At 34.7% G+C, this 26,114-nt stretch overlaps 2 protein-coding genes across 5 annotated transcripts in view; one reads left to right on the forward strand and one right to left on the reverse strand.

The window, feature by feature from the left end:
* On the forward strand, positions 1–25,016 carry tdrd6a (tudor domain containing 6a). 4 transcript variants are annotated; one of them, XM_073932886.1, is made up of 16 exons: positions 1–248; positions 6,635–12,032; positions 12,140–12,264; positions 12,374–12,454; positions 12,544–12,574; positions 14,086–14,135; positions 14,221–14,278; positions 14,459–14,514; positions 14,611–14,662; positions 22,175–22,230; positions 22,313–22,376; positions 23,177–23,244; positions 23,334–23,379; positions 23,862–23,935; positions 24,157–24,211; positions 24,289–25,016. In XM_073932886.1, the coding sequence occupies exons 2-16, from the start codon at positions 6,677–6,679 to the stop codon at positions 24,459–24,461; spliced, it is 6,345 nt and encodes a 2,114-aa protein (XP_073788987.1). In that variant the 5' UTR covers positions 1–248; positions 6,635–6,676; the 3' UTR covers positions 24,462–25,016.
* The window catches only part of pla2g7 (phospholipase A2, group VII (platelet-activating factor acetylhydrolase, plasma)), an 8,767-nt gene continuing 7,609 nt past the window's right edge, over positions 24,957–26,114 (reverse strand). The window contains 1 exon segment of the mRNA NM_213189.2: positions 24,957–25,764. Coding sequence (NP_998354.2) covers positions 25,664–25,764 — 101 coding nt within the window. The 3' untranslated portion in view covers positions 24,957–25,663.

Here is a 26,114-nt window from a genome sequence, read left to right on the forward strand (position 1 = left end):
GGAAGGAGGCGCGAAAGTACCAGTGCTGGATCTAGTTAGGCGTCTGTTAATTTGCTTGTTTAGTTGTGGGATGTCGGTTTGTTTCTGGGATTTTCATATTGCTGTATCTTTGTTGTTCGCTAAAACTACGCTTGACTGGGGAAAAATCCCTTTTCAGTTCGCTTACCTTTGATTTGCTTCGACGGTTGATGAGAGGCCAAGATGTCGTTGGTCAACGCTGAGTTCAGAGCGGAATTTAACCTGAAGTGGTGAGTGTTTGTAGTAAGTTAAATGTCTAACGTTATTTGTTTTTTGCGATGTGCATTAAATTATTGTAAACTAATATAATTGACATTGACGAGAATGTTGACTCTTTTACTCGTCGCAAACTGCTGAGAAGTGTCGAATTATGAACAGTTTAAATGCATTGAATCAAATTGGTTTTATAAGGTAACTTATCAAGTAACGTAACATTTTTAATTAAGTTAACGGTAACATTTTGCTTTTAAACGCTGATTTAACGTTATAAATTACCTGTTTGGTGCACTCCTCGGATATAAGGTTAAGGAGAAGATTGTTATCTGTTGTAGGAAATTTATTTAAATTTATTTTAATTTTATGAGCTCCTGCTATTTACATTACAGTTAACGTTAGTTGAGACCATCCATAATCTAAATAATTCAACTTTTTAATGATTGTATTGTCTATAAATTGATCGTTGATTCTGTAAGTAATGGTAAAATACATTATATTTTATTTGCATATTTAATTTTGTTAATAACTTGAGGCTGCACTTGTAAGAAATGTGAGCCATACAGTCTTTACAAAAACGTTTTTTATTTTATTTTTTTTGCCATTTTTCTTGTGTTATATTTATATTGATGTATTAGTGATGTAAAGGATCCCAAATCTCACGGTTAGGATCACATTATTTTTTTTTTAGTCACGGATCAGAACATTTTTTTGGATCAGCCAAAAAGAGAAGAGGAATGTTATTTGCTTTCCATTTATTACAAAAACATTACTGCAAGACACTTTTGGTTTTAATAAACAGAGCTTAGAAGTTGTAATTTTATTAAAAATAACATGAAGAAATGATAAGATGAATAAAAGTTAATTGTATAATATTCAGTAACTTATTGTAAAATATTCACTGTTACTACTACTGTTGCTGTAAACACTACATGTAAAAATCTAACATAACTTGTACAATTCATACAAATTTTAAGTCTCATTTTCAATAAATTATTCAGTTATTCACTTATAATACTTCGTTTCATTGCTAGATGGATCGTATTTGAAGAATTTTTCAGTGGGATATTTTTGATGGCTGGTTTTAATGTAATTGCTGCCTACAACTTTTTTTTTTGACCGTATGATGGTGATTTGAATCTTTACCATAAAAATCAGTGCTTTTATCTAAACTGTAAACGTTGGCTGTTTGTAACTTCATAACTAACTCAAAAGACTAAAAACTGAATCTCTTTTTATTTTTTTTTCTAATACAGATTTGAATGCTGCGATTCGAATGATTAATAAACATATGCAAATCACCATTTTTATAGTTTTTGCGTGGTTGTTGAGATCCCGATACTTCAATGATTAATCCTGCAGCTTACACTGAATGCGTTAATGCAGGCTAAACAAACAAGTGACAGAAAACACCTTTAGGTTAAGAAGCCCACCACATCCCGAATAACCCACCACAACTTCTTCCATCATCATTATAATTTACAGGAAAGCCTAAATGCTTTCATACATGGGATTTGAATGATGCAAGAGGTGATCTCTCTGCAATCGGTACAAATTTAGAATGAATCTACAAGTTAAAAAATGTATCAATCCGTGGGTCACATGTGTACCATGAGTTGTGATCCATACAAATTTTGGATCAACCATGATCCGTTACACCCCTGTGATGTACTAGTAATTAGTGCTGCTCGATTATGGGAAAAATCATAATCATGATTATTTTTGTCATAATTGTAATCCCGATTATTCAAAACGATTATAAGTTGAAGTCTTAATTATTCGCCCTTCTGTGAATTTTTTTAATATATAAATATTTCCCCAATGAAGTTTAACATAGGATTTTTTTTTTTTTTTACAGTATTTCCTATATTGTTTTTCTTCTGGAGAGGCTTATTTCATTAATTTCGGCTAGAATAAAAGCAGGTTTAAATATTTTAAATCTTAATCTTAATAGCTCGATATTATTATTAGTCCCTTTTAATATATATATATATATATATATATATATATATATATATATATATATATATATATTAGGGGTGTAACGATATTAAAACTGAACCAAAATATCACCAACCACGATATGCATCGCGAAACTCTCTTGGCGTACCGCGGTACTCTCACGCCCCCTACTGCCCATTTTTTAGGTTGACGTCACTTGTCTCTAACTAATTGAACCAATTTAAACACATCTTTATTATCACATTTTATTAAATTGCTTTAGTAATGATGAGGTTTTGTTCTAAATACTATATTCTAAAGTTAGTATTTTAGTGCATGTCATGTCATGGGACTTGAGTGAGCATCACACTCGTTACTACTGGACGCAGGATGGCTGCTTTACATAGTACTGAGATTGCAGATCCCCAAGACACATTTAAGTCATCTGTGTGGAAACATTTTGGTTTTCCAGTGCAGTACAGGAATAGAAATCATGTTGTAGACAAAGCGCACGCCTATCTGTCTTAACTGTTTCACGAAACTTACTCAGCCTAAAAGGAAAAACATTTAAAAAGTGTGGTAATTTCACAATGTGAGGGTGTAAGCAACAGAACTGCCAACAAAAGTTATTTAATTTACAAAAGTGAAACAAGAAAAATGCCCAAATATACAAACAAAGAGATAAATATTTACACTAACAAAAATAATATAATAAAGTAGCAAATTCAAACAAAAGTATCAAACAAAAATTAGTTAAACACGAGCAAGGGGATGATAGTGAAGACAAACAAAAGAAATAAATATATCAAAACAATTCTAACTCATGAATAACCCCTAACCCCTTGTGCCGCATTCTTCCCTATACTGAATAAAATAAACCAAGATGACCTTCGCCTCTTACCTGATGTCTTTAACAATACATTTTCTACGTGTTTGCAAAATGGAAATCATATGACATTTTCCCTATCCACCTTACACTAAGAGTGAACTTGAGGAGATGCAGCTATATTGTTGGGAAGGAGCGGAGCCAAAAAATAAGATACAAATCAATTGAAATAAAAATGTACAAACCTCACAAAATTTCTTAAAGTGGGCAAAAGTAATGCAAAATAATTAAACGAAATAAATAAAACGAAAGTTAAGCAAAAACAACGAAAATCATAATCATGTTGGAAAAATACACGAAAAACGAGATCAAAAGAAAAAACGCTCTCTCCCGCTCTTCCTGACATGCTTTTTACATTCCCGCGCTGCGTCGCCAAATGATGATAGATTGGTCTCCTGACCAATCAACTGTCAAAAAGGCAGACCTACAGAAATGACAGGCATCAGCTGTCGTGAAGGCGGACCTACAGTACATAAATGACCGGCATGGAGGGAGCAGGAGAGAGAGAGAGATCGGGAGGACAGAAACTAGCCAGACAGTAATATGTGAATTGTGGAGCGGGCTAAATCTAAAAAAACATAAGTATTTTTTAGTAAGTGTGCTTTTTTTGCTTTTGTTTTTGCGATAATAAAACATATATTTGTAGAGCAACTCATGTTTTGTTATCATTAATATTTTAATAAATTGTAATAGGTATAACTGTTCGAGATATAAACAAAAGCAAGTGATGACCAATAAGTATTTGCTAGAAATAGCAACAGCAGTAGAAAAGGAGGAAAGTTTGTTAAGTTTGGAAAAACCTGAGGGATGAGTTTGTTTATGCCAAAAGAGGCCATGACAAAAGTGGAGAGGTACACAATTACTGAATATGTTTTTCACCAGTCATAGGTTTTACACTGATGTATATATTTGTGGATTGGGCTAAATGTAAAAAAAAAAAAAAAAAAAAACAACATCAGTATTTTTTAGTCAGTGTCCTTTTTTTTGCTTTTATTCTTGCTATAATAAAAATATATTTGTAGAGCAACTCCTGTTTTCTTGTGATTAATATTGTAATAAACTTTAAATGGTAACTGTCTGAGATATGAACAAAAGCAAGTGATGCATCAAAGTTTGATATTTAAAAAAGCTTGAATGCTTATAAAAATGATTATAATCATTAAAATAATGTATAAAAACAATACAAAATAATTAGTTAAAAAATATAGAAAGCCATTATGATATGACGTAATTCCGGTAACTTCCTACTTCTCTGTTTATCCGGTATCCGTCTGATTTTAGTGTGGGTATCTTTTGACCGCCCCCTGTCGTTGTAAAGAATATCACAACAGCGAACGCGGCGAGTATAAAAGCCTCGGCCGTTTCGCGAAGTCAGCGGAGGTGCGCGAATAGTCAAATAGGTGTCAAAAATAGGTGTCAAAACGCGATGTTTAGTGATTATTCATATAAACCCTCATTTGTGTCATAAACAAACGAGTTGAGAATCAAAAAACACGCGAAAGAGAAACCATTAAAGAAACAGCACGCAATTAATCCTTCTGCCACCTGTTTTTATGATTAATAATCCATCAACAAATGGAAAACATACCTCTGCTCTTGACTGAAGGACTTTTGTAGCTAAAATGTTTTTCTTACAGTGAAGATGCTTAAAGCACAGTTTGTTTAATATTTTTATTCTATTGTATTTATTTCTCTTTCCTTTGCAGGGTGGAAAATAACTGTATACAGTTGAAGTCAGAATTATTAGCCCTCCTGAATATTAGCAACCCTTTTGCCCCAATTTCTGTTTATTGGAAAGAAGATTTCTGAACATAATAGTTTTAATAACTCATTTCTAATAACTGATTTATTTATTTTTTGTCATGATGATAGTACATTATATTTTACTAGATATTTTTCAAGATACTAGTATTCAGCTTAAAGTGACATTCAAAGGCTTAACTAGTGTAATGAGGAAAGTCATTGTATAACAGTAGTTTTTTCTACAGACAATCAAAAAAAAAATTGCTTAAAGGGGCTAATATTAAAGACTTTAAAATGGGTTTCAAAATATTTAAACCTGCTTTTTTTCTATAGCCAAAATAAAAATAAAAAAAGCATTAGGTGGTTAAAACGCTGCATAATTGTGATAATACATCACGTCTTTATCAGCAGGGTTAAGGTGGTTTTGTTGTCAAAAAAAAAAGAAAAAATAAGCACTTTTCCCATGGTCCCTTACTGAGAGCCCTGCTCAGCGTGAGCTTTCTCTGCCTCAGAAAGTAAAAAAAGTAAAAAAAAAAAAAAAAAAGTAAAACATCAGTACCAGGGACTTTACAGTCATCACTTTAAAATGGAACAAAAGTAGGACCCTGCTGTTGAACTCCCTTTTACCTCATCCCTGTCTATGAGGCGCCGAACTCTGTATCAGTACGCGAGAGAGACCGTGTTCACTCTGCTTTAAAAAATTTTTTTTTAAATGTCTCAATGTCGCGCGACACAACGAAACGATTATGAAATTCGTTGTCAACACTTTGTAATCGATTTTTGTCGATTTAGTCGATTCGTTGTTGCAGCCCTAGTTATCTGCTATAAAAGGTCCTATTGTTACTTTATGAAAAACAAATGTATGGTTTGCAAACAAAAATTAAGCATTGCAGTAAGAAATACACATTTTGTTTTTATATACATGTCAATTTAATTAATAGTATTCCTGCTACAAAATCAATGAAAGATTATAATAAATCATTTAATTTAAGGCTGAAAGCTGCAAAACAGTCATTTAAAATTAAAAAGAAAAGTAATAAACATCTTAAGATAGAATGGACAAAAAAGTAAGAAAAGTCTCACTTCTACCACTGGTTTCGGTTTGTGTCATTTTAAATGGCCAGTGTCATTATGCGCTGATTTTCATTTTTCTGTGTTTGTGGAAAAAATCAAGCGAGTTAGTTGGCCCAATATATGAGCGAGCAGGATTCTTGCGATGACCACTGGCGCAATACTGTTCATTGTTATGAGTCGCAGACTCACTTTAAACTTTGTACACATCATCGCCAAAGAAGCTGCCTTTACTGTGTTAGATTATACTTTTAGCGGACCTTTGTGCTGAACACGCAGTAAATCGAGATTCGGACACTCTCTGAAAACATTCGATTGATCTCGGCTAGCGGATCAACATTCACCACTTGATTGCTGTCATCGGTGCCATTATTTGTAACTTTAGAGCGGGTTTGCAAAAATTTCACTCTTCAGCCGTTTGCATTTCCCGCTTACAAAAGCTCCCTGTCATCTGACAATCTAATATAAACCAATATAGTGGCAAAGACCTATAAAAAAAAAAAAAAAAATCTAAACAAGTCGTGCTACAACCATTATATGCAGTCACACAAATGCTCCTAAATATGTTATGAGGTTGCATAGATTAAATTTCAGGTGCATATGTGACCAAAATGATCACAGTTTCGAGCTCTGATACTGTATCTTCATTTCTGTTTTTATGATTAAATGTTCACTTTATTAATAAAAATAATTATTATTATTACTACAAAAACTTGGTTAATAGATGAGTATTAATGTTTCACTATTCTCCTCTCTTTCTAGATACTCTGACATTGGAGCGAGTGAGTCACTGAAGTAATCACAATGTGCTCCATTCCGGGACTCCCATCAAAAGGTTCAAATGTGCCTGTACTTATTACCAGAGTAAATCTCAACCCATCATGTGTTCTGGTAGAGTTTTGGGGGAATTTTGATGAAGATCGAAAATTTGCATATCAGCAGCTGAAAAAAGAGATTCAGTATCCCAGAGAGGGTTTTAGTGAATCAGATGGAAACCCTGGAGACTTGTGTCTTGTACAAGTGTATGAAACATGGTACAGAGCTCGTATCGTGTCCAGAGATTCTGATGAGTACAGTGTGTTCCTAATTGATGAAGGAAGAACACTGCGTGCTGCTGTCAACACTCTTGCATGGGGCAAAAGTGACTTTTTCTATCTTCCTCCTGAAGTTGAATTCTGCATTCTTGCCAATGCCTTACCACTATCTCCTGAAAACAATTGGTCCTCAATGGCCTTAGAGTTTATGAAGACCTTCTGTGGTCGAAGAGTCAATGCCACCGTTCAAGATGTTCTTGTAGCTCACCGAACATTCCTTCTTGACATTCCTTGTCTGTCAAGGCAGATGTTTGAAATGGGCTTTGCAAAGAAATTGTACAGTGATCAGTTCATGGAGTTTGTTGTGAGATCTTTGCAGGCCAGCACCGGAACTAGCGATCTTAAGAGAATTTCCTCCATTAGAACCAAACCAGTTGAGATCATTGAGCAAAAGGAAAAGCAGCAGGCCTACATGTTTCCTGAGCTGCAGACCGATACTGTAGAGACTGTTGTTATCACTGAGGTAACAAGTCCATTTCGAATATTCTGTCAGCTTAAGGTTTTCTCTCAGGAGCTGAAAAAGTTGACTGAACAGATCACTCAGTATTACGAGGGAAGAGTAGGAAGCTATTTTGCAAGAGCTGAGAATTTGGGCAGCCCATGTGCATCAAGAGGAAGTGATGGCAAATGGTATCGTTCTGTGCTGCAGCAAGTCATGTCTGCAAACAATGTGGTTGAGGTTTTGCATGTGGATTATGGGAAGAAACAATTTGTACAAGTTGAGAATGTCAAGCCACTTGCCTCTGAATTCTTCAGAATGCCGGTTGTAACATATGTTTGCTCTCTGCATGGAATTGTTGACAAAGGTGTTGGTTGGACTGCTTCACAGATTGACTACCTGAAATCTCTGTTGCTCAATCGCACAGTGATTGCCAAGTTTCAGTATCAAAGCCTTTCTGAGGGTGTCCACTATGTAACACTTTATGGAGAGGAGAACACAAACATAAACAAATTGTTTGAACTGAAACCAAAATGTTCACTGGACTCTGACATGACTCTTGCAGATTTCGCTGTTCAGAAGAGCCCATCATCTCAGAAAAGCAAGATTTCAAGGACAACCGAGAGCACACACATTAACGAGACCTACTCTGACCTTAAAGTGAACAAACCTGTCTTTTTCACAGAAACTCTCACACCTAACTCTACACACATGGCTGTTGTGCAGCATGTTGACAGCCCTGGAAAGTTTTGGATTCAAACACAGCGTTATGCTGATGAGTTCGATCTGCTAATGAATGGCCTTGGAAATCTGTACAGTGATCCAACAAGCACTGAATCATTGATTAGAAAGCCTGTTGTTGGTCTCATCTGTGCAGCTAAAGCACAAGATGGTGTGTTCTACAGAGCGGCTGTCTATAAGGTGATTGACAAGACAGCAGAAGTTTACTTCCTCGACTATGGCAACACAGAAGTTGTTGATAGTTTTAACCTTCGACAGCTGCCTTTAAGATTCCAGCAGCTACCAGCTGTGGCAGTAAAATGCTCTTTACATGGTGTTAAACCCAGATTAAAACTCTGGGAGGAGAGAGCTACGTTGTTCTTTTCAAAACTTGTCAGAGACAGAATCATTGATTTGCATGTACAGGACAAACAACAAGACACTCACATTGTTCAGTTGGTGGACCCAAGTTTGGATGGAGAAAAGGATGTGAGCAAGTTATTGTGCAATGCAGGTTTTGCTGTAAGTGAAAAAAGCATTGTGGATTATTCAGCTACAAGATCTTGTGGTTTGAAAACCACCCATGCATCTGGCGTATTCTTGACAGGCACTCAACCCCAAACACCTTGCAGTTCTTCTGTTGTAATGGACAGTGCATCTGCTTTCAAGGAGTACTTGTTTCCAATTGGAAGTTCACTGGAAGTAACTGTGTCCTACATTGAGAATCCAAATGACTTCTGGTGTCAAAAGGCCAGAAATGCAGCATGCTTAGAAGTGCTAATGCAGGATATTCAACGTTTCTATTCTCATAGTGAATTTGAACCACTTTTGGAAGCAGCTTGTGTTGCCCGTCATCCTGAAACTGGGATATGGTACAGAGCCTTGGTCATTCAAAAGCATCAAACACCCCATGTTGATGTCTTGTTCATTGACTACGGGCAGACAAAGAAGGTTGCAATTGAAGATCTTCGAAAGATTACTCCTGCATTTTTGAAGATGAAAGGACAAGCCTTTCGATGCAGTTTGTATAACCTCATCCACCCGGTTTTGCACTCATCTTCAGACTGGAGCACAGAAGCCACATTGGAGTTTCAAGAGTTTGTTGATGCTGCAGCATCTATGAATGTCCCTTTGAAATGCACCATATTTGCTGTAATGTATGACTCACAGAAAGTTGTTTTCAATGTGGTGGATTTGGAGACCCCTTTTCAAAGCATTTGCAATCTCCTTGTTCAGAGACGTCTAGCTGATCGTGCACCCTCTAAAAGATCTCCTCTTCCACCCTTTCGCCTGGACACCTACTATTATTCCACACACGGAGTCAAGACTGGATGTGATGAGAAAGTGAGTATCACCTGTGTAAAGGGTGTCAATCAGTTCTTTTGCCATCTTGCCAGGAATTCAGATGAGGTTGAGAAACTTGCAGAAAAGGTCAACTTTCTGTGCCATCAGCTAGAGGCAACCAAGTGTCCTCAGACTTTTGGAACGGTTTGCTTTGCAAAATACACTGATGGACTTTGGTACAGAGGCCAAATAAAGTCTACAAAACCATCAGTTGTAATCAATTTTGTGGATTACGGTGACACACTGGAAGTTGATAAATCAGACTTGTTGCCAGTTCCAATTGAAGCAGGAGATATCATGTCTGTTCCGGTGCAGGCAATTGAATGTGGGCTCTCTGATATGCCTGAAGAACTACCATGCGATGTGGATAATTGGTTTCGTAAATTTGCGGACAGTCATTGTTTCACTGCTTTGATTGTGGCGAAAGAACCTGCAGGGAAGCTTATTTTGGAACTTTATGATGGAAAAACTCAAGTGAATGCACTGATCAAACAGAAGTTTCACAATGAAATCCATAAAAATGATGCTAGCACATTCAAAAAATATGGTTTAAAGAGCAGAGCTGCAGAAAGTGTGGAAGCCTCAGCCTGTAAGAAGGAAAGTTCCACTGGTCCAAAGAGAGATGCCATAGATCAAGTTCCAAAGTCTCGTGAAAGTCATGCAATTCAACGAAGTAATGACGTTGCATCAAAACAGCCACAAAGCAGGTGGGGATTTTCCACAAATGGAAGACCAGAACCAACAAGAGATTCTGGGACAATTAATAATTGCCAGAAACAACCAGAACTACGAACGAGTCAAGGTAATTTAAGGCACCCATGTACCTTTAGCAAACCTGAAGTTGTTAAACCTAAGCCCCAAGCACTTCTGAAAGAATCAGCACTTCCAATCAAATCAATTAAACCGGGACTAGAAGCTGAGGTTTTCATTTCTCATTGCAATAGCCCTTGTAGCTTCTTTGTTCAGTTTGCAACAGATGAGGATGACATTTATTCCCTTGTGGAGAAGTTAAATGCTGACCAGTCAAGATGCAGAAACATTGACTCCAGTGACATTCATGAGGGAGACTTGGTCTGTGCAATGTTTCCTGATGATAGCTCTTGGTACCGTGCAGTAGTACGGAAAAACACTAATGAAAAGATTGATGTTGAATTTGTCGACTTTGGAAACACAGCGGTGATTTCTTCAAAAAATGTTTGCCATCTTGGTCAATCATTTGCGTCATTTCCTAGGTACAGCATCCATTGCTCTGTACATAAACTGAATGTTGACAGCAAAGACCAAGAACTTGCTCCCAACTTCAAACAAGTACTTGAGCAAAATATTGAAAAGGTCATCTGCACCTTTGTGAAAATGTCAGGAACCATGTGGGAGGTGAGACTTGATGTTAATGGTGTAGTGCTGGGATCCGTCTGCAAGGATCATGTTAAACCAGAGATTGCAATCCCAGATTTAAAGGATGCAGCATCTGAAATCAAGGTCTGTACCTATTACAAGAACTCTGACATCTCAATTGGTCAAGTGATCACCGGATACACCTCGTACATCAAGGGCCCTCAGCTGTTCTGGTGTCAGTATGTGGCCATGGACAAACTTCAAGAGATTTCTGATATGTTACAGAATATAGGTAATGCATCTGAAACAACTTTAAGGGAGGACTGTATGCCAGTTGGAAGTGCTTGCATTGCTCTGTTCACGGAAGACAATTTGTGGTATCGAGCTAAAGTAACATCTAAGGACCTCGACACACTCTCCATTACCTTTGTAGATTATGGAAATGAATCAAAAGTCAAATTAGGTGATGTCAAAGCACTTCCACCCAAGCTATCAGATGTGCCCCCTCATGCATTTGACTGCCAGCTTGAAGGTTTTGATGTATCTGAGGGTTTCTGGGATGAAACAGCTGATGATGCATTTTATGAGCTAGTTAATGACAAGCCTTTAAATATCACCATTGAGAAAATGGGGAACTCTGAAATGCCACACATCGTCAAGCTGGATTGCGATGGGGTTGACATCAACACTACAATGAAAAGCCATTGGAAAACTCGGAATCCTGAAACCCCTCCAGCTGAACTCTTTAATGGAGCAGAGATGGTGTCTGATGATGATTATGTGGCATCCAAAGTTAATATTGACTCAGTAGTTACCTTTGACACAGACACTGACCCTGCAGACAATGAAACCTGCACCTCAGCTCTTGAAATGGAACTTTCTGAGCAAGAAAATTTATTGTCAAGCACAGGAGTTGAAAATGAAGCACAGATTGACCCACTCAAGATGGCTACTGAAAATGTCACCTTGCCTATTACAGAGAGTACAGTGCTCTCTGAAACGCACAAGAAGCTGGAAACCATCACAGAAGATGAACCTGCTTTATGTTTTACAGGTCTGTCAGACACAAACCAGCATGCCGTTTCTAAAGAGACAGATCTAGGTTTGCCTCAGCACTCAGAGGGAGCTTCTTCAGTGACTATAGATAGCTTCTTGATGAATAACACAGACTCTCAATTATGCATTGTTGAGGAACCAGAGGCACCATCATACGAGATCATTCAATCAAGTAAGACTGAGCTTGATGCATTTTATGCTGTATATTTTCAGTGTTCATTGTTCATATTGTATGCAATGGCCTCATTCTTGTTTTATCATTTTTATTTTTAAAAACAGACTTGGGTTGTTTAAGACGAGCAACTGAAAAGAAGCCTGTTGGTTCAGAATGTGTCATTTGGTCCCAAGTAAGAAGAAGTTGGTGCACAGCACGAGTTTTAAAAGTTTCTGAAGAAGCTACATTGGTGTGTATATCTTTAATTTCACAATCACATTTCCCTTGGTGTTTTTATCGTGAACAAACCTGATTTTGTCTTGTCTTCAAATTCATTTTCTGCTTTCTATATTTTTCAGGTTTTGCTTGAGAAATATGATTCTGAGGTTGTAGTAGATCCAATCAACATCTTTGAAATTATGCCAGAGAAGCCACTGCAGGTGATTTTTGTGTGATTATTTAAAACAAACATGCATAACAACATATTTTGACATTTGACATCGTTTACTAATCTACTGTTTTATTGCAGATTGCATGCATTGAAGCTGCAATTGCAAATGGTATGTATTAGATTCTTTGTAAAAGGTGATACTTTCCTGCTCTTTGTTTTTTTTTTTTTTTTTCCCCAACAATAATGCCAAATAACTAATAAGATCCAACCAGTTGAGGATTACTAGTGGAGAAAGGTTCACTGCGTTCTCAGTCTTTTCAGTGCACAATGCTGTTTTAGTTTTTAAAATGGATTCAAATAAGAGCTTAATTTTAAGAGGTGGTTTAGAATATTCATATTTGTATCTTTCGTTTTATCTTACTCCAATCATAAATCATTAAGAATGTTGTTTCAATATCTAATTTAGATAGTTTGAACCTTTTGTTTGTTTTTATTCTTAATTATTAAATTTATTTATGTAAAGATATTATGTTGTTCACACTTACACACCGGTTAATCTTAATTATTAGACAGAAGTAAAATTGAACAATATTTATGTTGCAGCTTGTACAGGTGTGTATTTACATGTCTAAAACATAAATTAAGCATTAGGCAGTTAAAACGCTGCATAATTTTGATAATATGACATGTTTTTCTCAGCGGGGTTAAGTTCCGTTTGTTTTTGAAAAAAGAAGAAGAAAATAAGCACTTTTCCGATGGTCCCTTACTTAGAGCTCTGCTCAGCGCGAGCTCTCTCTGGCTCGGCGCCAGACACTGCGCCAAAGCTCAGTTTGATTTTCTCAGTTGCCACTCTAAAGGTAAAGAGCTAGCACTAACATGCTTTTTAAGCTGGAAAACGAGTAAAATATCAGCACCAGGGACTTTACGGTCTTAACTTCAAAACGGAACAAAGTAGGACCCTGCTGTTGAACTCCCTTTTCATCCCTGTCTATGAGGCACCGAACTCTGTATTAGTGTGCGAGAGACCATGTTCAATCTGCTCCACGCTAAACTAAAAGTGTTTTTTAATAATCAAATGTCTCCGTGTTGCGAATCGATTAAGAAATTCATTGCCAACGCTTTTAGTAATTGATTTTTATTGATTTAATCCATTCGTTGTTGCAGCCCTATAGTTTCCCCATGTACACTTAATTAGAATGCCAAGTACAGTTAAACAAGGGTCAAGTACCCTATCTAAGTTCATTGTGCAACATGTTGTCCTAAACTAAAAGAAGACTTTTCCAAATAGTTTTTAGCCAGATCTCTAAAAGATGCAATTAGTGTGCCCAATTCTCTACCTTAACTGGATTTGAGTCCATTGCTACCTGACGCACAGTATGTGGTAACAAAGAGACTACAAAATCTATTAGAATAAACAGGAATAAAGTTATCAAAAATGTTCAAACGTTACAATTTATTAATCAGGTAAATGTGTATTATGTCAATTATTCTGTCAATTCATAATCAATACAGGTCTCAAAGATAAACCTAAGATCAAAAGATGCACGAAAGCTTCACACCATGGGCTGATCTGGTTATAGAATTGCACCTTGATCATATACCTCTGTTTCTACTCGATGATTGTATTGCTTTTATTTTCCCTTGAAATGGTAATAAATCAATATATTAAATATTTTGCAGATGATGCAACGAAAGAAACAGATGCCACACTAGAGAACAGTGCTTCAAAGGTAGTAGTTTTATTGTGTCAAGTAGTGTGTTTTCAGCTGTTGAATCACATGTATTCACAACCATTTATACGTCTAGTTATATCAGACAGAAGTTTCAGATGCAAATGGAATTGCTGTTGCTTTAGAGTCTGAAGACCTAAATGGTAAGTCTTTATATATATATATATATATATATATATATATATATATATATATATATATATATATATATATATATATATATATATATATATATATATATTTTATAATACAAAATTGTTACTTGGTGCTGGTTCATATGGTTGTGTCTATATCATGTTTTATTCAAAATTACTTTTGCCAAGGTAAGGAAGAAACATTCATTGACCAAATGGCTCCGAATGATGAACTTGCAGGCCAGGTAAAGTGGTGACTGTATTTGTTATTAATTGTCGAAATACAACAGAGTAATGATATAGCGTATAGTGTCTCAATGTGTTCATTTGAATAATTGCAGCCTCAAGAAGAAGAATCTGTTTCCTGCTCTGCTTTTGTTGAAGATTCTAAGGGTAAGTGAACCTGCTTGATTTTAATTACGTACTAAACCTAGTTCTAATGAAGGTGTCTTGTTGATAATGAAGCAGTGTTGGCAAAAATTTAGGGCTGCAACAACGAATCGATTACATTTCGATTAATTGAGGTAATGTTAAGGGAAAGATACATGGTGAAGGCAGAGAATAGGGCTGCATGATTAATCGAAAAAAAGAATCCAATCTCGATTTAACCCTACACACTATCTTAATTCAGCTTTTCCATGATTCAGCCAATTATATTTTCAAGGTCAGGAGAAGCTCAAAGGTGGTCGCACAAGTCTTCACAGCAACATGGACACTTACAAATGTCCCATAAAAGTGCCGCATACTGTATTTAAACATTTTAATTCATCCAGAAATGTAATTTCTGTCTAAATGTAATGATATATTCGCGAACGCGAAATCACACTTGAGCTGACCGCGAACTGTTTGTTTACCACTGAGAACGCGTGCGTGCATGCCAATGCCTATTTTATCGAACAGAACTTGCATAGGTTGTGAATAAGAAAGAAAATAATTAAATAATGTTCAGTTTGTTGCATAGAGCGATCGTTTGAGAGCTGCATTGAAAGGATAATTTGCATGTTTTTTTTTTTTTTTCCGAGTTGCAGCAGTTACTCGTTAGTAAAGCCAGCGCGCACATTATTTAAATGACCATATAGCATTTTAGTTATGATTACGACAAGCATTTGATGTTTTTTTTTTCCTTTATAGCGAACACAGTGTTGTGCATGATAATAAATGTTTGCTGTTTCAGTATAACTACCCTAGCCTATATAATGTTGAATATAACGCAAGAAGGAATCTGATAAGGACAAATGTCTCATTTTACCAGTAAAAACAAAGTCTAATAATGTTGTCAATGACAGATTGCAAGCATGTGTCTCAAACATAATAGGTCAACTTTATAATTATGAATAGTTGTATTCTGATGTTCTCATTTTACTGTAAATAAAAAAACAGAACAAAGTCTGTTCAAATCCACCATAATGACTTTACAAAATTTAGCATTTTACGCAACAATAGACCTACACATAAGCCTATTATTATTATTAGGGGGTCAAGCGCGAAGCGCTGAAACCCTATTGTTTTTGTTAAGATTTTTATTATTATTATTATTATTATTATTATTATTATTCTGCCGAAGTCACTATTGCCCAGACCAAACCGTAAGGCCGAGAGAGCTGAAACTTGGCCAGATGGTAGTACCCCGGTACACTACGTTCTGGCCAAAGATCAGCCAAATCAGACCATAGGTGGCGCTATGGCACCAAAAAAACACTTTTTGGACATTTTTGGCCGCTTATCGTTCACCGTTTGTCGTAGACTCAAAAACTTTACATTTTTTGAATCCTTGGGTTAACCTGAACAAAAGTGTATAGCAGAAATTTTTTCTCTACAACGCACCGTTTTCCCGCTACATCGCGATTTATCCGAAACCTACTTTTGCGAACTAGTCCTAGGTTTTTCACTCAATCTAAACTAAACCAGCTCTCAAATGTTCTCTGGACACTGAATATCAATAATTATCAAAAAAAAGTTGACATTTTTATTCTCACTCGAAACAGTACACAACAATGTTCGATGTTAATTGAAGCTAAATGCTAATTGGAGCTATAACTTTTGAACGGAATGAGATATCATCACCAAACTTGGTACACACATGCATAAGCTCAATTTGATGTGACAGTGCAAAAACAGCGGACTTTGGCCACATGGTGGCGCTATAAAGCTTAAAAATCATAAAATGACCCTAACCTTACAACCGTTAGTCCGATCAGCTTGAAATTTGGCATGCAGTGTCTTTGACCAGTTTGCCATGACATATTATAAGGACAATGACACATCTCAAAAAACATGGCCGCCATTAGCCAATTAAAATTGTGCAGCCATTTAGCAAGGTTAACGATGAGCGATCGGAACGAAACTCGCTGGGTATGTTCGACTTATGGACCTAGAGGACTGTAAGAATTTTGAAAGAAATCGGCCACTAGGGGGCGATTTTACGCAATTTTAAGGTTTAATGGGTTGTGTATCACACAACCTTTTGCAAAACCACACAAAATACATATCATATGATAGGCCTGCTCATACCGAACAGTTTGACACTAAAACCACTGCTGTCAGTCACACCGTTCGTTAAATATGTATCAATATAGGAAAAACCTACTTTTGCGAACTAGTCCCTGGTTTTTCACTCAATCGCAACAAAACAAGTGTTGTTAGAATCTCTGGACTGTGTAGATCAATAATTATCAAAAAAAAGTTGAACTTTTCACTTTGGCTAGCTGTAACAGGCTAATTTACAAAAGGGGCGTGTCCACACGAACCTACATGCCTGTAAACCAATGAGGAAAACTCACAACATCACAGATATTGGTGAGCACATGTGCCATATCAATGAGAAGAAACTTGCAAAATTTTGTGAAGATCAAACCATAGATGGCGCTATAATAGCAAAAATAGTCTTAAAAACATGCCAAATGGCTTAAAAATAAAGTAAATGTGCTTCATTTAAACACTATTTCACAAAAACACTTAATCTACATATCAAATGATAGGTCTGCTCATACTGAACAGTTTGACACTAAACCCACTGCTGTCACTCACACCGATCATTAAAAAACCATCAATATGTACAAAACATACTTTTGCGAACTAGTCCCTGGTTTTTAACTCAATCACAACGAAACCAGTGTTGTATGAACCTCTGGACTGAGTAGATCAATAATTATCAAAAAAAAGTTGAACTTTCCATTTTAGATAGCTGTAACAGGCTTATTTACAAAAGGGGCGTGTCTACACGAACCTACATGCCTGTAAACCAATAAGGAAGAGGCAAAACATCACAAAAATTGGTGAGCACATGTGGCATATCAATGCGAACAAACATGCAAAATTTTGTGGAGATCGGGCAATAGGTGGCGCTATAATAGTAGAAATGGTTCTAAAAACATCATAAAATGGCTTAAAAATGCAGTAAATGTGCTTCATTTACACACCTATCACTGAAATGATTTACAAGTTTTTTTTTTTTTTTGCCCATCTTGGATGTTTAAAGGTCTCAAAAACACATATTTTCAGTATTCTATCATTTTAGCCACTATAACAGACTTTTAACTGTCACCTACCATTTCTAACCACTAGATGTCACAACAAGACCACTTATTTATTGTTCAAAACATTTGCATACCTTTGTTGTTTTACATTTTTTTGAGTTTAAAGTCAGGGAAATTGCATTTAGGATAATTCTGAATCACATTTGACCTGATATAAACACTGCTATGCATTAAACATCTAATTTGGTCACAGTTAACCTCTGTGTAATAATTCTAATAGGAAAAACTGGTTCTATAATTAAACACCTTGTTTTAAACATTTGTAAAGAAAATCACAACTGTGGCCACTAGATGGCAGTAACAGACCACTTATAGTTTATATTTTATTTTACTGCTCTGTAGCAAAGAATGTGATGTAATGTTATGTAATGCATTCTGAATCCCAAATTGACATGAACTGAACACAGTTAATGCATTTAAGATTAAATTTTGTCAAAGCTTGTCACACTTTTTACTCTGTAGATTTTTAAATTCTTTTAATAAAACACAAAATTATTAGTTTATATAGTTATATAGTTTTGTCATTTTTTATTAGGAAGAGCTAAAATAGCCATAACTCATGAATGGATTGAAATATCTACACCAAACTTGTTAAACATATGCAAGAGGTTAATCAGAGGTCATAGCATGACATTCGTAGACATTGGCCACATGATGGCGCTATACATTGTAAAATCACTGTATCTGAGTAACCATTTATCTGATTAACTAGAAATTTGACATGCCGTGTCTTTGTCTAAGGTGCCATGACTCGATCTACACATTATATCTTAGGGCTGCTTATACTGAACGCTTTGACATAAAAGCGGTCACTCGAAATGTTCATAAAAAATTTGTCAATATGTAAAAACCGAAGTTGCTTCTCTGGAGTGTTTTATCAAACATTTGTTGGCTCAATCTATAAACTCTAACACTCTAATCGTATATTTCGTTGTCGAATAAACTACTTACAGGCGTCCTAACTGCTATATGACCTTACCCTGCTAAACTGCTTGACCCCCGTTAATTGCTGCTTGCAGCTATATTTATTATTATTGTTGTTGTTGTTTGAGAATTAACAATAATAATAATAGCCTATTAATATTAATCTTTATTTTACATCTACAGAATCATGAGAAAATCGTTATTTGATTTAAAAATTTTTTGATTTTTTTAAATATGTAAAATGTACATTTTAGCCAGAATCGTGCAGCCCTAGCAGAGAAGTCCCTAGTGATCCAAGGTGTGGGAGCACTTCACAAAAAAAAAAAAAAAAAAAAGTACCTAGGCAATGATCCGGCACCTGAAACACAAACATGTTGGAGTCTTTGAGGAGGAAGAGAGCAACAGCAGAGTAAATCAATACAGAATCCTACTTCTGTTCCGTTTTGAAGTGAGGAACATAATGTCCCTGGTGCTGGTGTTTACTTGTTATCCAGCTTGACAACCATTATGTACAACCAATATTGTCACATGGGCTGAGTCATATCACAGTTATGCATTTTTTAACCACTCAATACTTATTTTATGTGTTAGACATGTAAATGCACAAGTGCTAGTTAAGCAATACATTTAAAGTTTGTCACACAAAGTCAATGGAAGTCTTAACAATCCATTCAGATATAATTTGCTGATGTAAAATTTGCCATTCATATCAGATACGCGTAGTAAAAGTAACAAAGTTCTATCTGTTCTTCTCCCAGTTGGCCAGATACTTGCTTGCATGCATTTTGGGAGTAACTAATGAATCTACATACTGAATCCTGCATTTTCTGCTTTTATGAATGAGACGTGCACGTGGCCGCAAGTAAACATGGCAATAGCCAACTCGTGTTATAGATCACGATCAAGATAATTTATGTATTTTAAACAACAAAAAACTCATATATTTTGTATTAAAACGAGAAGGCATAATAAAAGGGATATATTTGTCATACAGAGCTATTGTGGCTGCAGTGTGTCGCGTGACAAACATGATGTGTCACCACGGAAACATTAAGGGTGAGCGTTCTGAAATGATGATCGCCTAACAAAACTCACTCCCGGGGCCAGATAGAATCTTTTAAACTCACCTGTGAAAGGGTTAATAACAGTAGTAAAGTAACTCTACCACCGCTGCAAGACTAATACACTTTTTTTTTTTCACTCGCCCTTTTTGGATTTATTATCATATATAGCTACTCTGCAAAAAAGCTTTTCTTACGAAGTCATTTAATCTCGTTTCCTGTCCAAATATCTAAAAAAATTTTAAATCAAGACTAGACAAGAAAAGTGGCATGAGAAAATTAAGTGATGCTTCTGTGTTAGGTTATATCTCATTAAGATTATTTTTCTTACCCTATTGGTAAATAATTTAGCTTGTTTTAAGCAGACAATCACTTAAATTTGAGGTGGTTTTTTTTTTCCGAACACAAGACAATTTCTTTTGCTGTTTCATGTGTCTAATATCAAGGTTTCCGCTGGGATGAGTTATTAAAACTTATGATTAGAAATGTGTTAAAAAATATTCTGTCAATTAAACAGAAATTGGGGGAAAAAAATTAACGGGGGCTAATAATTCAGATTTCAGCTGTAACTGGAATAGAATATATGAACAGTAACTGATGTGATCAGTTTTTAATATATTGATGCCCAATTTTCAGGTTTATTGTTGATAATGATAAGAAATGTTGGACCATTATTGCCTTTTTAGCTTATAAGTAGAGGAAAGAAACTAGCCAGACAGTAATTTGTGAATTGTGGAGTGGGCAAAATAAAATAAAGTCTGTATTTTTAGTATGTGTACTTTTTGTTTGTTTGTTTGTTTTTATTCTTGCCATGATGAAAAAAAAATACAATTGTAGAGCAGCCCGTGTTCTGTTGTCATTAATATTTGACTTTAATAGGTATAACTGTCTGAGATATGAACAAAACAAGTGATGCATCATTTAGATTTAAAAAATTTTAGATTAAAAAAAAATCTTGAATGGTTATAAAAATATTTATAATAAATAATAAAAATAATAAACAATTAGTTTAAAAATCTTCAATGATATTAATGATATGAAGTAGTTCTGAAAATTTTCTACTTCTCTGTTTATTTGTCTGATTTTTATTGTTTCTTTTGACCACCCCGTCATTAAAAAGAATATCTCAATGGCGAACCGTCAAGTATAAAAGCCTCGTCCGTTTCGTGAGGTGCACGATGTGGTGCCAGGTGAAAGTATAAATCAACATTAAGATGTTTGTTTGTTTTTTCTGTAGTTCAATGGTGTATCTTACCTGTCTTTAGTACTGTTCAATTTTAATACATTTATTTTACCACAAATTTTGTGATTTTTGCTTTTTCTCTTTGTGTATGCGTGTTTTGATATTGTGATATAGGTCTTAAATTTAATACTTAATTGTCTTAAAAAGTCTTAAATTTGACATTATGATATCTGCATAAACCCTGAATATGTATCTTGATTTATTTAAAAAACTTATTTTTTTTATTATTACTATAACTGCTCAGGAATGTTCAAGGACAATATTTGTGCCCTTTCTAAGATTATAGTTCTATTTTTGAATAAAGGGTTGTAAATGAATGCTTTTCTTTTTTGTTCTTTTTTCATTCATTGATTAATCTAAAAAATAATTGACAAATTAATCATTATTAAAATAATTATTAGTTGCAGCCCCTGAAAATTACTTTTACATTTTATTTATAGTATTTTAAAATAATTTAAGTGTTAAATTTGCTACTGGTACTTTTTAAGGAAAGAAATATGACATTTTTATTCATTTATTTTAAGATTAGGATAAAGTTAATTTCGTTAAAAGTAACTTTACCCTGTGAAGAAGTGCTTACAACACCATATATATTTTGCAAATGTTTCAAGATTCGAATAGTTTCTTTTTGCATAAAAAAACAATGCAGATGTAGTGTGAATACTTTGATATGTTGGCTTTGCTAAAAGATATACACTTTTGCAAAAAGGTGTATTTTTAACTTCTTATTTTACCCTCATTTTCACTAGGCTCAAAGTCAGGACCTTCCTTAAAACAGCAATGCATTAGCAACAAGTCATACATTCTTTAATAGAAGTTTTCTTTTTTTAGCAAGGCATTTTTACTTGTACTGATATACAAAGAAATTAGCATTGCATGTGAGGTTTACTTTTTTCCTTAGTGTGACACCTAATAAGAAATAATGCATCTAAATTAATTTAGTTTCTGATTATTGACTTGTCCAAGAATGTAATAATCCAAAAAATTAGATTAACCTCTATTGTATTGAAAATAATTTTCCATAGGAAGCTGAAGAGTATTGTTTCAACAGTCAGATACAAAAAAAAGAAATCTGTGTTGACCTGCTTTGATTATTTTGGGTCTGAATGCAAATGACAAGGCTTTGTTTTTGGCTGTTTAGCTAAACATATGCTGGTGGAAGGTGCACAAGTACATGATCTTGTTCAAGAATTATGTGTAAGTAGTCTTGTGTTATTATTGTTATTATTATTAGTCATGCTGTCTTTTATTAAGATTTTACTATGTATTTTTACATCAGCCTGATGACGTCGAAAGCAAGGATCCCCAAGATGACTTGAATACTTCATTCGAAGAGCAAAACGGTTACCATTCAATCTTAAAGGGGTGGTCCAGAGTCATTTTTTTAAAGCTTGTCCTCAATGGGCTCTGATTGGTCCGCTAACCTATTGTATTGTGATTTGTCAATTGGTTCCACATCACCAGGAAATGTTATGTTTCTAACTAGCAATTCAGTTCGGTCATACCTGGGCTGGTAAAATAAAATTTGACATCTTACACATGCTTATAACCTGAATACATATGCAAGTAATACAAAACTTCCACATATATTTGTGAACTCAAGTTAATTATTTCAAGTGGAAAACTGCTGCATAGAGAGCAATATCTTTTTTTTTTATAATTCTCTGGAACATTATTAAAAATAAATTGTTAGCACTACTCTTTGTATCATGCTCTTTGGAAGCCAAATACAGAAACAGAACAAGCTACATGAAAATAGCAAAGCTTGGACAGCATTTTACCTTTCATTACTACTAATGTTACAAAGCCTTTGTGACCACACTCTTTTGCTGCATGTTTCATGGCATGTAAACCAAAGGATTTACGACAATATTGACCCAGATGTAATTTTTGTAGCCCCCAAACTTTGTTTGCTGTAGACTTTGCTAAGCTAACTCTATAAAAGCCTATGTCTCTCTTTGCATTAAACTTTGAGTGTCTTACATTTTAAAGTTTTTGGTTATGTTTACACAGCTATATTACACAAAAACGAACATTTAAAATATGATTTTATAGTGGACCGCCCCTTTAAATAGTTTCAACATCTTACTGCCATTTCATTTGAATTTTCAATGTGTATTCATAGTCATTTTATTGTTAAAAGATGGTGCAAAGATGAGTACTGCAGTGGATTTACTGCTGGATTTCCTTGACACAGCTCCCCGTGATAAGGTGCGTTATCTTTTTTTTCTTATTTCTCTCCTGAAAGATTTGCACCACCCAGAGGCTAAGAGTGTTTGTCCTCATGCCATGTTTTACAGGTACAGGATGTGAGTGAAACTGATGCCTTGCTTGAGGAGTTTAATAGTATGTTGGTAACATTCCATATTTAATTATAAGTTGTTTAACAAATGTGACCCTGGGCCACAAAAACTTAAGTCTTAAGGTTACATTTTTGAAAGATTATACATGAAGCTGAATAAATAAGCTTTTTTTCCATTGATACATGGTTTTTATGAACAGACGATATTTGGCCAAAACACAACTATTCAAAATGGATCCACATTTATATTTATTACATTTATTATACCTATGCATATTACTTATGAAAAATTAGATTTTGATATACCTAAAGTAAATTTACAAGATGTCTTCATGGAACATGATCTTTAACTGATATTTGAATAGTATTTATCATATAAGAAAAATAGACGATTCTCACTGATATAACAACTGCCTGCTATTCATACAACTGTATCTGTGCAACTTAAGATTTTTATAATCCAGGGTCACAAATATAAAATGAATGTACAGAACTCAAATTATTGACCTTTCTTTCACCTTTTAAGTCCATGTCACTGAAGACCTTATTGTTCTGACCAGTGATGATGGAGCAGAGTCTGACACTGCATCTGATGGCACGGTATTGTTTAATATAAACTCATGAACTACTAACATTTGAGAAGTTTCATACATGCATAAACAAACACACACACACACATATATATATATATATATATATATATATATATATATATATATATATATATATATATATATATATATATATATATATATAAAGAATTATATTTGTGTGAATATGTATGTATTTGTTTATTTTCTTACTTTGATTGAATACTTCAGCTTCATGGAGATGCAGTGGCCATGGAAGTCGGTCCTGATACTGAAGAATCTTCATGTAAGTGTACATTTAAACCTTACTGTTGTCCTTACAAATGACTCCTTTGTGGTCACTTTTGAAATGGTTGTTTACAGGCTTTCAGGAAAGGTCAAATGCTTCTGATTGCACCAGCGCAGAAGACTCACAAGTCACTCATTTGACCCTTAAAGTTGAGGATGCATCTGACGATGTCATTTTTGTTGGTGTTTTGCAAGAATCCCAGGCAGTGGTTCATGAGCCCGAGAGTGAAAAAGAAAAGCGTGATTAGTCTAAACAATTGTATACTTTTGGGTAGGGGAAATATACCCTACGACTAACATTTTGTTAAGTGTTGTTTTTTTGTTGTTGTTTTTTTACATTTAAATTTAAATAGCCAAAAACTTGTTGATGTGTTAAGTAATTCCTGTCAACTCAATTTAAATCATAAATCATATAATAGCAACAAAAGCACTTCTGCTTTTTCAAATTTGAGTTTTGCTTTCTACAGTTTAGTTGTTTCTCTGTAAGGATTAAGGCTGCTTTGTTTTTCGTTTACTACACAGCCTTTAATTGTATACATTATTATAAAAAAAAACTCAAGTTAGATGTTAGCCTGGGATTTTGTAGTTTGTTTAGAAAGTTCTTAAATGTTTACATTTGTGGTGAAAAGGTAGTCTGCTGCATCTTGTGGTAACTGGTTGAAATTTTCTTTAATAAATAGGCACTCTTTGTGTGTCGCACTTATATCAACCGTTCTTAAAAATATGTTGTTATTCAGACTTTGTAAGAGACAAAAACAAACAAAAGGTAAGACGTTTAATAAACAATATCTCAAATACATAAACATAACTTGTGCTTTTTTGTGTAGTTGTACTGGAAACCAAAATACTCAAATTTCATTAGATTAAAAAATAATATATTTATTAACGAGCAGTTTAGTAGTGTAGAAACTGATTTCACTGGAAATCACAAATCATAATTACAGATCTTAGACTCCACCACAAGCCCCTCCACTATGTTAAGATCATTACCATGATTGGTCAACACAGGATATGAAGAATACAGTTGATAGAATTAAAACTGGAACTAATTGTCTGCTATCTGCCTTCCATTAACATTTGTCACAGAATTAAAAACATTGCATTGATATCGAAAACCTCTAAAGGACTATAAAAATATTAAGGCTTAGGACAAAGGACGGTGATGTGTTGTAAAAAATGTAAATCTATTGCACTGTGTCTGTTTTGGGAAGCAGGTGGATGGTAGCTTATGAAACCTCTCATATGTCATCCTGTAGAGACTATTTTTACATATCATTTTAACCCATCATTCTCATACACTGCAGTCAATATTTAGCCTCCTTGATGAAATTTCAAAACTTTCTTGCAAATCGATAAATTGGCCCTTTCTTGAACATGAAAGCTTTTTCCCCGTTACATGTGCATTCACAACATTATAAAATCACTGCACTTATTATTTTATGTTACATGATTAAATAGATGAATGTGGTATAGTAATATTGGTTCCTGGAATCAAGTTGTCATCTTTTCCTTCAATTAAAGGATCCCACTGATTGAAGTCTCTGTTTAGAGCTTGAAAATAAAGAAAAAGAAAATGTTTATTACATTAAACAAACTCTACCGTTCAGAAATTTAAGGTTGATAATAGCTTCTTTACAATCCTATAATTGAACATTAATGCTGGTAAACAGGGCTCCCACAGGTCATGGAATTTTAAAAGGTCTGTTCCAGACATTTTTTATTTGTCACTTTAAATTTTAGTTTCCTTTTATCAAAATGTAAATTTTTAAATTTTTACTGTTATGGTTATGATATTTTCCAGCTTTATATTTTACTTTTCATGCTGACAGGCCAGGATAAGTGACCCTCCAGGACTGACTTTGGACACCCCTGCCCTAGACTAGACACATTCAAAATAAGTT

The sequence above is a fragment of the Danio rerio genome, chromosome 20 (assembly GCF_049306965.1).
Source record: "Danio rerio strain Tuebingen ecotype United States chromosome 20, GRCz12tu, whole genome shotgun sequence".
In the NCBI taxonomy this organism is placed as follows: Eukaryota; Metazoa; Chordata; class Actinopteri; order Cypriniformes; family Danionidae; genus Danio; species Danio rerio.